This window comes from Eretmochelys imbricata, chromosome 7 (genome assembly GCF_965152235.1).
Source record: "Eretmochelys imbricata isolate rEreImb1 chromosome 7, rEreImb1.hap1, whole genome shotgun sequence".
Classification (NCBI taxonomy): domain Eukaryota; kingdom Metazoa; phylum Chordata; order Testudines; family Cheloniidae; genus Eretmochelys; species Eretmochelys imbricata.
The window spans coordinates 33358702-33372069 of NC_135578.1; the positions used below are offsets into that span (position 1 = coordinate 33358702).

Sequence of the window (13368 nt, forward strand, 5' to 3'; positions counted from 1 at the left end):
CCAAGAGATTGGTGTGCCCATAGGATTGTCCTGACACTGCCCATGCCACTGTAGGTCAGCTTGTGGATCAAGTGGGTGCAGGCAATGGGAGACAGCTAGAGCTGGGAACGATTAGAGTGACATTGGAGAGCGCAGAAGGCAGTGGAGGACATGTTCATGTTTCTGTGCCCAACTTAAGCTCTTCTGCTTTATTTCACCCCCAGGGGAGCAGAAACTAGATGTACTGACGGGCCCAAATCAGATTATGGAAGCCAGAGTTCTCTCACTCTCAAAACTGGCTACTTTGTTCTCCAGTTTAGCATGCAAAGCACCTGCTCTCTGTGATCCAGTCCCTGTTGCAGGTGATGCTCCCTGTCGCATGGGGAAGGAAACTATTTTTTTGTGAGGGGGAAAATAAAAGTATTTTCTTAGAGATGTTTGTTTGGATTGTTCTTGTTTAAAGGAGTGTCTGGAGGAGAGAGGGGCGAGGCCAGATCCTGCATTCTGTGCCTGGCTCTGACAGTGAGTCACTGCACCTGCTTGCTTAATCTCTGCTTGCCAATTGGTAAAACTGACTATCCTCAGAAGCTGGATGCTCCATCCATGTTGCTATATAAATGCAGACTAACTTTCTTGGTGGAGTTCGCACCCAGGCACACCCCATGTGTCCATTTCCACCACTCTATCCTTCCCTTGTGTATATATATATTTCCCCTGCCTGTCTCCGTGTGGTTACTCTGGAGGAACATAAGAACAGCTACAATATATCAGATGAGTGAATCCCTCTAGCCCAGTATCCTGCGTCTGATAGTGATTAGTACACAAAAGGAGGGCCAAGAAATCCTGCAGTGATGGCATAACTTGTCCTGAGCCATTCTCGCTTGACCTCAGGAGTTAGTGGTTGATAAATGCCCCAATGCAGGATGGTTTGGATCCCTTCTGGAACTCTTGGAGATTCCCTTTGGCCATATACTGTCCAACCCCTTTATGAATGCTGCTAAGCTGTTTGTCTTGATGTATTGTGGCATTGAGTTCCACAGGCTAGGGTATAGGAATGGCCATTGGCTGGACTGTATGGTGGCCCATGTGTGCACCTGCAGCTGAGCTGAGCGCTCAAGCAGTTGGATAGCCTGGCCAACAGCTGGAGCTTGCAGCCTGGTCTGTAAATGTGAGGTGCTCCTATGGCCAGCTGTGAGAAATAGACAGTTATTAAGTGCTACCCACAGGTTTTTCTGGCTGTGGAGAGGAGACAGCTTTCCCTGCACTGTGGGATATAGAAGTGGTGTCTCCCTTACTAATGCCATATGAGAAGGGACCCAGGTGCCTCTGACATGAGGGAACACTGCAGCCTATCCCTGTCCTCGTCCAGCCAGGGTCCCATCCAGCTCATTTAGCCAGTAGGAATCTTCTCTAGCAAAGTCAGCTGTGGATGCTGTGTGCTGATTCTCTGCGACAGTGGATGTCTCACTGGGGCAAGGCTGCATAGCCTAGTGGATACAGCAGGGGACTGGGACTTGGGAGAGCTGGTTCTAGTCCCAGTTCAGTCACTGGCCTGCTGGGTGACATTGGGCAAATCACTTCCTCTCTCTGTGCCTGTTTTCCCTTCTGTAAAATGGGGATAATACTGATCTTTGCAAAGTGCACTGAGATCTACAGATGAATAGTACTGTGTAAGAGCTAGGGATTGCTGTCATTAAAGCTGAAGGATGGTCTCTGTTTTAAGTTGGACAAATTCATTTTTGGGGGTGTAATTTTTCAAGCTCAATCTATCCCTGCAGCTGACTTTAATAGTTTGCAGCTGATGTGGTTGTGCCATTTTGAATAGGGTATGGAGGGGTTAATAGATATTTCCCATAATAAAATATTCTTGCTCCCTATGTTGGAAAGGTCCCCTTCAGCTGACACTGGGAAGATGACATTGGGTCTGGGAAGAACCCTCACTGCAGAGCATGTTCTTGGGGCAGAGGACATTGGGTTAGAGTGACTTCCAAGTATTCAAGCAGTCTGGTTTTGGCTGCCTGTGAGGCTTGATCCACACAGGGACACTCTGGACAGCTGAATTAACTAAAGGAGTAAAGTTATGGGCATTAAGCCCTGTAGATGCTCATATTCAGAAGTGAAGTGGCCTTAGTTTGCTGTAGCTCAATCTTCCTTCAAAGCCCTGCTGAGCTGTGGTATCTGGACTAACTTCCAACTCTTCTTTCTCCAAGGAATTGCCAGTTCCAATCCCCCCCAGCACTGAGGAGATGTGGGTACCATTTTTATAGCTGTGTTAGGGGTCCCAGGCCCATTGGGTTAATTGATATGCCCAGTTGAATCATACAGTCCAACTCCTTGTATAACGTAGGCTGAAGAATCTCAGCCACCTCATCGCTTGTTCCTGCCATTACGCTGACCAAACTCCTCCTGCCCACTCTGGGCCTTTTAGAGAACACTGGCCCTTCAGAGAACATCAGCCCTCTAGAGCTAGGCTTTGCAAAGCCTGACTCTGCTCCCATTACAGTGAGCGCTAAAATCCCACTGATGGCAGTGGGAGCAGAGTTAGGCCGACGCTGAGTGTTTTGCACCCCATCTCTAGGGGGTTTATGGCCCAAAATGACTTGGTTTGTTTTCTCTCCCTGCATCACTCCTTCCCCCTATTTGTCCCCTACTCCAATGAATCCTCTCCCCCCCCCCCCCCCGTCCCAGTTCCATTCCTTCCTGAATGGTGTTTCAAACTTCCTCACATTTTCCTCCCCACCTTCCCCGAAGGAGTGCTCTGTCTCCCCTACCCTCTTCTAGCTGCTGCATTCCACCTTGGGTGCTCCAAACACTGGCATCTGCCACCCTTAGCTCAGCTTTGCTCCCTGGATTTTCTACAAGGCTAGGCATGTGAATGATGCTGCTCTAAGCTGTGTACACTGAGTCCGGAACAGATGCACCAGCCAGTAATGGATCCAGGGAATAATTTACTGCTCTGGTATTGTAATGTATTTATTGCTCTTGTTTGGCACTTCCCTTACCCTCTTCTGATGATTCTCCATCACAGGGTGACTGTACAGAAGATCCTTACTTTGGCCTGGCAAGATCAGAGAACTGTCCCCATTGAGTCATTGGCCCAGCTGATCTGTTTTCCTTTGCATATTACTGGGATGGGGGAGAGAATCCTGCACTGCTGCCTACCGGAGCCAGTGGAGGTAGCTTCCAAAGCCTTGCCTCTCTCCCCGTTTCTTTTGCCAGGACACCAGCACGGCGTTCCTGCTGCAGCCAGTACAGCATCTCCACTTTGTCCCACTGCATCTTCTCCAAGTATGGGCGGCCCTTGAAAGTTACAGTGTCATGGAATCTCTCCTTGATCTGATGCAGAATGATGTAGAGGTCCGTGTCGTACTTGGCGATTGCTGCATATAGACGGCCTCTGGTCCTCGACTCCCATGTGCGTGTGGGGAAAGACTCAAGGCTCCTTTCAAAGAAGCGGTTTGGGTCAGAGGCAGCTTGCTCAAACTTCTCCAGCTCTACCAGCAAGAGCTCCCGTTCCTGGATACTCTTTGCAGCTTTCTCCCAGACTTCGAGCACAGCTGGGAGCTGAGTGAAAGACTGGTTGGAGCTGTACTTAATCGCCATATCAAGCCTCTCCCTACCAGGGAAATGAAGAACTGCCCAGAGTCTCTCCAGTCGCTTCTGCAGCAGTCTGAGATCTTCAGGCTTATGGTCCTGGTCCTCAAAAGTCCCAAGCCCACCAAGCATGATGGTGTTTGTGTTCCACATCCCAGGCATGTACTTCTCTCTCTTTGAGCGGACCTCTGCCACTTTCTGTTTTACCTCCCTCTGTGCTTCCTCCAGCTGTTTCTTTTGGGCTTCATCTATGAAAAGTGGCTGCTCCTCCTCATTGTACAAATGAAATATCACATGCAGGTAATCAGACTCCTTGCTGGAGACATATTTCAGGTACTCATCAACGTTAAGGGCGGATTTCCACCACTGATACCAAGTGGTTTTTTGTTGATGGGCAATCATGAGGGGCAAACTTGATTGTACTGGTGTAGTCACTTTCTGGGTGCTGAATGGTCCAGCAGGCAGCAGCTTATTCAATTCTGTATTGATCACCTGCTCATTTTTCCTTTTGGTCAGAATGGAGGACGCCAGGCTGTTGGATAAATCCACGTTCACAGCTGCAGGCTCTATCAAGGTCCCTTGGTCAAATTTCAGATACTCTGTGGGGATGATTTTTATCAGTTCCTTGTAAATTTCCCGGATCTTTTCGCCAGCTGAAAGGTTTGCATCCAGATAACTCACTGTAGCAGCATCAATCTCTCCCAGAAAATCATTATACAAGGGGGGGTATCTCTGAATAGCCACAGAATCAACAAGTACTCTGTCAGACACTTGTAGGTCAGCCGCCTTTGCTACCATGCCATGGTGTATTTGAAGATTCACCGTGGCAGCTTGAGGGTGAGTGGGTGGTGCAAAAACTACCATATCTCTCAGCTGTTGCTCAGCCGTCTCCTCTTCTTGGAGGCATCTAAGTGTCTCCTGAAGCTGCTGGAGTTTGGTTACATTGGCTCTGCGTCGTGTCAGTGCTCCAATGAGGGGAGGCAGCTCTGCGTCCTCACTGTCGTCTCTTCTGCAACCACTTCTGAGGAGGGAGCCTTGAATTAGCTTGCGGAGGTCCTCAGCTATGGCTGTGGACTCTTGGAGATTGCCATCTGTTGCTGACTCAGTGTAGTGACTGGGCATTATCGGTGTGAGGGGGCGAGGGGGAAGATGGATCCCAAGTTCATCTGAGAGGAGTTGCCCGGCTCTCATATTGGGCAATGAATGACTTTTCTTGGAAACGGAGCCAGCCTCATGCATGACCCACTTTGTGTCTTCCCGATCTTCTGAAGCAGGGGTACAGGAGCAGGGGGTTCTCACTGCTAGACATGGCAGGTTGCTAAAGCAGCTGCCAAAAGTCTCTACATTAGGGATCAAATGATAGACTCTGCTTAAGTCCAGTGGGGGTATCTCCTCAAGCTCTTTGATATCCTTTGCTATTTTCTGCCTGCATGTCTTGATGTGGGGCCTGGTCAGTTTGATAAAGTGAGTGATGGTGAGGCCGAGGCGGCAGCCCATAGTGCTTCTGGCTGAGTGCCAGCCTCTCTGCGGTGGCCGTTTTCGCCCTGGCCGAGCTGTCTTGCTGTCAAGAAATAAGTGGTTCTGTGGGGTCTTCAGCTCTGCAATGAGATGGTGCTGGACGGCAGCCATGTTGAGGAGACTGCAGCAGTCCAGAGAGAGCTGGGCTGCGAAGCGGGTGAGGTTAGCATAGTCAGTGAAGACAGCCATGTCCCGGTGGAGCTCCATCAGGCAGAGATAGTGGAAGAAGAGGTGTTCAGAGACAAGTGTGATGTATGACACCAGATGCTGGTATAGGTCCTTGTTCTGCCAGCTGCTGAGGGCTGGGTTGGAGAGTGAGTGACTGGCATCCTCCCAGGCGAATTTTACTTCTGCCAGGATGATCTCCTTGAAGACCTGTCCTGCCTGGCTGGAAATGGGCAACGAATCACTACCCAAAGAAAGACGCCCTTCGATCAACTGGGTCAGAGCAGCTAGGGAAATGGGGATAGAGAATGCAGGCACTGGAGTCTTTGGGGAGCCAGATGGTAGCGTGTGGCTGGTCTCCGGGGTGCCAGGAGGCTCGGCAGAACTAGTCTCCTGTGTACCATGGAGCTGGCGGCTGGGTGCGGCCGGGGCTAGGGTGGGCTGTGAGGCTCCTGGGGGCCCCTTTGACGGAGGCTGGAAGAGGGAGAGCGGGGCCAGGATGCCCTGGTAGACTTGGTGCAGCGTCTGGGTCACTTCCTCCGTCTCCTCCAAGGCATAGAGATCCCAGGAGGAGTCAGCGCGGGGCCTGGCGCCATCGAACCCGGGCATGGCGGACCCGCCCGCCCAGGGGCCCACTGAGGACTCTGACCCTCGGCCTCCAAGCAGCCCCTCGTCCCCGGGCGGGGGACCAGGCCCCGGGGCTCACAACAACCCCCAGCCGCTGCGCGCTAACCCCAGGGCTCAGCGCGGCGCCCGCTTGCCGCTTCCCGGCTCAGAGCTGGGAGGGCGTCTCAGCAAGCAGAGTCTCCATGGTAACAGCGCACCGGAAATAGCTCGTGCCTGCACTGCGAGTTGCTTCTGGTGGGGCCCAGCTTCCGCCCATCAGGCTGGCGGCCGGAAGTGTTGCTACAGGCGCGTTTCCTGGAAGCGAGGCCAGTGCGGGCGGACGCAGCCGAGGGATCCAGCGATGGAGGCGACGCCGGGGCCCGGAGAAGCAGGCGGCTCTAGCTGCCGGGTAAGGAGACTCCGCAGCGGGGAAGCTGGGTTGTGCCTCTCGGGGGCAGCGTTCTGTTCCTGGCTCTGCTGCTGATCCTGTTGGGCAAGTCCCCTCCCCTCTTGGTGCCTGTATTTGTTTGCACTGCAAAGCTCTTCCGAGCTTCATCAAAGCTGGGCTGGGATTGTCCTACTACCAGGAGCCCGGGGCACGTCAGACACCATGAGACTCATGATAAGATCTGTCCTCGGAGTTGTCAACCCTTGTGGGTGGGGGAACATAGCGCCCTGTGTGTGTTTGGGGAGGATAGGGTGAGTCTCGGGAGCCTGGTGGGGGAGGCTCACGTCTCTAGGGCTAAATCCCCTGTGTATGTGCCTGGAGGAGAAAGAAATTGTGTGCCGTGGTGGAGGGAATGAGAGACCGTCTCTTTCTGGAGGACATATACCTCTGGGGCAAAGTCCCCTGTGTAAGGGGTAGCAAGGAGAGGGATGAATGGGGTAGAACACATTGTGGGTGGGTCGATGAACGTGGGGGCAAAGTCACCTTATGTATGAGTATGTGGGGCACAAAATGCAGAATCTCTGCATCAGAGGGATTGAGAAAGGGGAAGCTGCTGGAGATTAGCAATCCAATTTGCCCAATATAGGGAGGATTGTACAGCTGTAGGGTGGTTAGTTTAGCTTTCTCTGGATGGGGGGCAATTCTGGAAAGGACAGGAAACCCTTGTCTGCTGGAGTGAACATACTGGGTCAAACCAAAGGTCTGTCTAGCTCGGTATCCTGTCTTCTGACAGTGGCCAATGCCAGGTGCTTCAGAGGGAATGAACAGAAAAGGTCATCATCAACTGATCATCCCCTGCCGCCCATTCCTAGCTTCTGGCAAACAAGAGGCTAGGGACACATCCCTGCCCATCCTGGCTAAGAGCCATTGATGGACCTTTCCTCCATGAACTTACATAGTTCTTTTTTGAACCATGTTCAAAAGAGGTGATGCAGTTCTGGGCCAGGGGAGGGGTAGGGCTGATGGATGAAGACCCCCACGGTGGGGAGTTGGGTTGGTTTCCATGACAAACTGTGTCTCACATGTCTCCTAAAATCAACCAGCTGGAGTTCGCCGTGCAGATGAACTGCCAGGAATGCGTGGATGCCGTGCAGGCCTCTCTGCAAGGAGCAACAGGTGAGAGACACTCCAGCCCTCCCATTCCCCATAACAGCTGCTGTGGGCTCCTGCTGTTCTCACGATGCTAGGGCTTTTCCTGCAGGGCTCCGGGTACTGGACATTCGGCTAGACTCTCAGAGTGTGCTGGTGGAGACCAGCATGAGTGCTGGGAAGGTGAAGGGCCTGCTGGAGAGCACAGGCCGCCGGGCTGTGCTGAAGGGCATGGGGAGCACTGCGCCACGTGAGTATGGAGTCCCTGGGTTATAGCCTGAAAGGAACAGGGGGTAGCATGGGGTAGCAGCTAGGAGTCCCAGTTTATTGCTGTGGATTCTATTCCTGGCTCTGCTGCTGACGTTGGGCAAATCCCTTCCCCGCTTGGCACCTGTGTGTGTTTGTTTATGCTGTGAGCTCTTCAGAGCAGGGACTGTTTCACACCGTGTGTCTATGCTGCACCTGAAAGGGGGAAGAGCATGTGGTGTCTGGTACAGCAGCGGACCCGATATCAGATAGGTGCCTCTATATGATCTATCTGTGTAAGGTAGTTTTATGACCTTCATCACTGTAGTATTTGGGTGCTTCACAGTCTTTACTGTATCTACCCTCACAGCTTCCCTGGGAGGCAGGGCAGTGCTATTATTGGGAAACTGAGATACAGAAAGGCTAAGGGACTTTCCCAGTGTCACACAGGGAGACTGGGGCAGAGCAAGGACTTGAACCTGGATCTCTCAAACCTAAGCTAGTGCCCTGGGCCATACCATAATACACAGTTCTATTGTGCTGAGTGGCCAATATCTTCCCCTTCCCTAAACAGCCTGTGCTTCATCTTTTCAGCTCTTCCTCAGGGAGTTCTTGGGCACTGGTGCTGCTCTGCTTGCTATGCTGTCTGGCAGCAGGGGCTCCCCTACATCTTGGTTGGGGAGGGGAATGCGGGCAGCTGTGACTGTCTGTGTCCACCTGACTTTGCCCTCCTGCTTAGAGAACCTCGGTGCAGCTGTGGCCATGATGTCAGGCCCCAGCCTGGTCCAAGGGGTGGTGAGATTCCTTCAGGTCTCGCCAGAGAAGTGTCTCATTGAAGGGACTATTGATGGCTTGGAGCCAGGGTTGCATGGGCTGCACGTCCATGAATTTGGGGATGTCACGAACTCCTGCGACAGGTAAGAGACCTCTCCCCTGCATGGAGGTGTTGCTGTCCAGTATAGCAGGCTGGGGTTTGCAAAGGTACTTCAGGGAACTGAGTGCCTTCCAGCTTAATGGCATTTAGTGTCAAGATTCTCATTTAACAGATGGGGAAACTGAGGCACTGAGCGACAAAGGGAGGGACCTTCCTAAGCGTAGGGCCTGTAATAGAACCTAGGGCTCCCAACCCAGTGCCCTCTCCATTAGGCCCTCCATTTTTCAGCAACTGTGAAGAGTGCAGCAAATGGCACTAGTTCAGTGAGATTGGCCTTCTCTTGCGGAGCGTCTGGGGGAGGCATGTAGACAGACACAGCAAGAGGACACGAGCTGTGAGGGAGGGGGTGAGGTCTGTTTCCCTGTTCAGCTCCTTCCCCTTTGGCCAGTGCACATTCCAGCCCTGTGTTGAAATGTAGTGTGGAGCAAGTAGCAGGCTAGATCTCTCTGGAGGCTGTGGTGTGAGGCCTCTGCACTAGGTCACACTGGCTTCCGTTTTTTCCCCAAACAGTTGTGGAGATCATTTCAACCCAAATGGGGAGCGTCACGGGGGCCCGCAGGATGCGCACAGGGTGAGTTCTGGTCATGTTCACCCTTTCTGCCCTCACGGTCAGTGCTGTCTCCAGTGCCATTTGGTGGCGCTAGCGGGCGTGGTGCTGCAGGGAGAGGAGTGAGTGACTCGGGAGGGGGTGCCATCAATGCTCACCCCCGTGTGATGGAAGGGGTGGCTGTGCTGCATGGAGCTGGGGGCTCGGTAGGGCAGTCTCCTCTGAATCAGTTCTGGGAATGACTGGGGGAGAGTGAGTGACTTGATGGGGGTGCTCTTCTTTGGCAGTCAGTGCTGACCCCAGTGTGGTGCTGAGGGGTTAACACAATAGAGGGCAAGCCAGAAAGAAACAAAGTCAGTCACCTGTCTAGAGACAGCAAAGACTTCAAACATTGTAGTTCTCCAAGAAAAGGCACCTTTCCCAGTCCTCAGGCTGCCACATTCCTGCCTCTGCTGCTCTTGGAGACCATTGCTCAGAGGTCCCCATTTGCACGCCCACATTAGTTGGCTCTCACTTTGCCACGTGGGGCCAGACACAGCCTGGCTTTGAAACAAACTAAACTGAAATACTTGTCCAACACAACCTGATCACAGCCCACAGAGTCGTTATCCACCTCCTTGGAAAATGCCAATTGTTGTTTTCTTTGAAATTTTGAAAAACAAACATTTTCCCCCAAAATCTTTCCATGAAAACGTAAAAAATTTTGGTTTTCAAAAACCGTTTTTGGTTAAATGTCAGGTTTTGGGGTCATTTCTTTGTCAAAATTCCAGAAATTTTCAACCCAGATATTGGTTTTCATTGAAAAGCTGGGTTTTTTTCAGCCACAGAAGAATTTGAGTGAAGAAAATTCGCTCTGCTCTTGCTGTGTTTGTGGTTCAAGTCAAAGTTCTTAGTGTCTGACTGTGTGGGTGGATGCTCTGTTCCAGCATCTCGGAGACCTTGGCAACGTGCTGGCTGGCAGTGATGGAAGAGCAGACTTCCGGATGGAGGACAGCCAGCTAAAGGTGAGGTCTCCTGATCTACACAAGGGATCACTGGGGAGACACCAGTGGGAGCTGTGTCAGACTGGGGCATGTTGAGGGATCCTATTGTTCCTTTCAGAAAGGCATCATTACAGTGGATCAGAACAGTAAGCTCATCCAGCTGTTCCACAGCTGCTTCAGGGGAAGGGGCTCTCAACCCTCCGTTAGGCTTTGATGGGATAATCTCACCCTGAGAAACATTCCAGCACTGACAGCATTCCTCCTGACTCCATTTGCCAGGGAAAGTGCAATCAGCTCTAAAGGAACTCTAAGAGAACAATGCCCCACCCCTGCGCCCTAGCTTCCCTTCTCCTGCTGCCATCTCAGCCTCTGCCTCCTCCCCAGAGCTCGGCTCCCTGTCCCACTGCACCATGTGGGTGGTCCATCAGCTGGACGGGGGCTGAGTTTGGAGGGAAGACAAGACTCCCACTCCTGCAGTTCACAGGAGAGCAGCCGACGGAAGGTTTTGACTAGAGGAGTGGAAAACAGAGGCAACCCCAAGCTGCTACATGCTCTTTTTGCTCCCTCCTTCCCACCTGGGATACTACACCTACTGCTTCAGGGTTCTGACTAGTTTAACTATTAAGAGACCAGGGTGAGACCTAGTGCTTGGGGACAGAATATCCCACACCTGGTACTGGAGGCAGACCTTCCTCGGAAGCACCTGGTGCTGGGCCCTGTGGAGGAAGAGATCCTGAGCAACATGACCCTGGGGTCTGAGCTACTCAGGCAGTGCCTCATTCCTATGATATCCTTAAGACCAAAAGTGCTTGGTAAAGTGTCCAGAGTTATAATATTAGAGAACCTGGAGCCAAGGAAGGGAGTTATCCCTCCTGCTTCACAGCAGGAGTCTTCCTGCTGTGAAGCAGGAGGGATAACTCCCTTCCTTGGCTCCAGGTTCTCTAATATTATAACTCTGGACACTTTACCAAGCACTTTTGGTCTTAAGGATATCATAGGAATGAGGCACTGCCTGAGTAGCTCAGACCCCAGGGTCATGTTGCTCAGGATCTCTTCCTCCACAGGGCCCAGCACCAGGTGCTTCCGAGGAAGGTCTGCCTCCAGTACCAGGTGTGGGATATTCTGTCCCCAAGCACTAGGTCTCACCCTGGTCTCTTAATAGTTAAACTAGTCAGAACCCTGAAGCAGTAGGTGTAGTATCCCAGGTGGGAAGGAGGGAGCAAAAAGAGCATGTAGCAGCTTGGGGTTGCCTCTGTTTTCCACTCCTCTAGTCAAAACCTTCCGTCGGCTGCTCTCCTGTGAACTGCAGGAGTGGGAGTCTTGTCTTCCCTCCAAACTCAGCCCCCGTCCAGCTGATGGACCACCCACATGGTGCAGTGGGACAGGGAGCCGAGCTCTGGGGAGGAGGCAGAGGCTGAGATGGCAGCAGGAGAAGGGAAGCTAGGGCGCAGGGGTGGGGCATTGTTCTCTTAGAGTTCCTTTAGAGCTGATTGCACTTTCCCTGGCTCCAGGGAACAAACCCTTCTCCAAGCTGTGCCTGGATGCACTGGCTCTCATCATGCAGAAGTCCCTTCCCAGGACTGTACTGGCCTCTGTCAGGGAAACTGGGGATCCACACGTGCAACAGGGATGGCCAAAAGGCTGTGATCCTTCCTAGGTCTGGGACATCATCGGCCGCTCTCTGGTGGTGGATTCTGGTGAGGACGACCTTGGCCATGGGGGTCACCCACTCTCTGAAGTCTGTGGGAACTCGGGTGAGAGGTGAGGAGCTAGGGGGAAGAAGCAAGGGCCAGGGAAGTAGCTCAAGGCAGCATCTTGCTGGCACAAATACTTGGGGGTCAAGCTGACTGTCAGACCAGTCAACAGTATGGAGGGGTGGGATCAACTGTGAGCATGGGAGGAAGGATGGCTTGGCCTAAGGGAGCTATAGGAAGTTGAGGGGGGTCAGTCTCTCCCCCTTGCCCAAGGGGCATGACACAAGAGTGGTCAAAGAAGGGGTTAACTCCTCTTTATTGTCTTGGTACAGCTTGCCTCTTGCACTGTAAGGAGTAAGATGTGTCTGGCCTTGCCTGACTTCTGACTGGGCAAATGGCCAGGCCATGGGGCTGCCCATTCAGTCTGCAATGGCTGGAGCCCCTGGCAGCACAGCATTGGCTAATCCTCCCTCCCTCCCTTCCAGGCTGGCCTGTGGGATCATTGCCCGATCTGCTGGGCTGTTCGAGAACCCCAAGCAAATCTGCACCTGCGATGGCGTGACGCTGTGGGAGGAGCGGGAGAAGCCAGTGGCAGGGCCAGGCAGGAGGGTGCTTGGCCAGCCTGCCCCTCACCTGTAGGATTACAGCCTTCCTTTCTCCACGTTGTGCCTACTGGTTGTTGCTCTATGCCAGGGCTCAGTGTGGTTCTAGCATCAAATGGGTGGCGCTTTGGGCCTGCGGTATGGGAGCTCTGACGTGACCTTTAGGTGGGGACTGGACTTCTCCACAGCATCTCCCTCTCATAGCACAGTCTTGTTCTTCTATTGTCAACCTCTGAGCAGCTTTGTGTCCTGACCCTTCCCCAGCTGGGTGCTGCTAAACTCGCTGCAGATGATGTCTCATTTTATAGGGGAGCTGTAAATAGGCTTTGAAGTTTTTTGCTGCTTTGGAATTTGTAAAGGCAGTGAAAAAAGCATCTTAATTTTTTCCCCCTTGCTTATTTGTTCCTTTTTAAACAGCAGGGATATCAAGGGTGGTTTTGCTGCGGGAATTAGAAATGGGGAGGCAGGGAGCTTGGGAGTTCTCATGATCACTTTTGCACTAAGTAGATTGGTTGGGGGTTGAATCTTGAATAATAAAATATTAATAATTAGTTTATATCTAGCACTCTGAACCAGCATACCACCAAGCACTTTACAAAGGAGTTTAGTATCATCTGCATTTTACATATGAGGAAACTGAGGCGGGGGGGAAGTGATTTGCCCAAGGTCACCTAGCAGGCCAGTGGCAGAGCTGGGTTTAGAACTGAGGTTTCCCAAACCAGTGCTCTTTCTACTAAGCCACGTAAACAGATAGGACATTGTCCATAGAAAGAAAAGGAGTACTTGTGGCACCTTTAGAGACTAACCAATTTATTTGAGCATAAGCTTTCATGAGCTACAGCTCACTTCATCAGATGCATGCTATAGCTCATGAAAGCTTATGCTCAAATAAATTGGTTAGTCTCTAAGGTGTCACAAGTACTCCTTTTCTTTTTGTGAATACAGACTAACACGGCTGCTACT

At 52.1% G+C, this 13368-nt stretch overlaps 2 protein-coding genes across 2 annotated transcripts; one reads left to right on the forward strand and one right to left on the reverse strand.

Moving 5' to 3' along the window:
- Positions 1 to 2965: 2965 nt before the first annotated feature.
- Positions 2966 to 6003, reverse strand: CCDC87 (coiled-coil domain containing 87). The gene has a single exon (XM_077821524.1). The coding sequence runs from the start codon at positions 5863 to 5865 to the stop codon at positions 3103 to 3105; it is 2763 nt and encodes a 920-aa protein (XP_077677650.1). The 5' UTR covers positions 5866 to 6003; the 3' UTR covers positions 2966 to 3102.
- A 62-nt stretch (positions 6004 to 6065) lies between these two features.
- On the forward strand, positions 6066 to 12790 carry CCS (copper chaperone for superoxide dismutase). The gene is given in 9 exon segments (XM_077821546.1): positions 6066 to 6120; positions 6123 to 6271; positions 7354 to 7426; positions 7512 to 7649; positions 8385 to 8562; positions 9090 to 9150; positions 10053 to 10130; positions 11767 to 11870; positions 12289 to 12790. Coding segments are annotated over 9 exon segments (990 nt in total). The 3' UTR covers positions 12443 to 12790.
- Positions 12791 to 13368: the final 578 nt, after the last annotated feature.

Excerpts from the sequence above, each read along its gene's own strand:
- CCDC87 (XM_077821524.1), bottom strand. The coding sequence starts at position 5,865 with ATGCCCGGGTTCGATGGCGCCAGGCCCCGCGCTGACTCCTCCTGGGAT.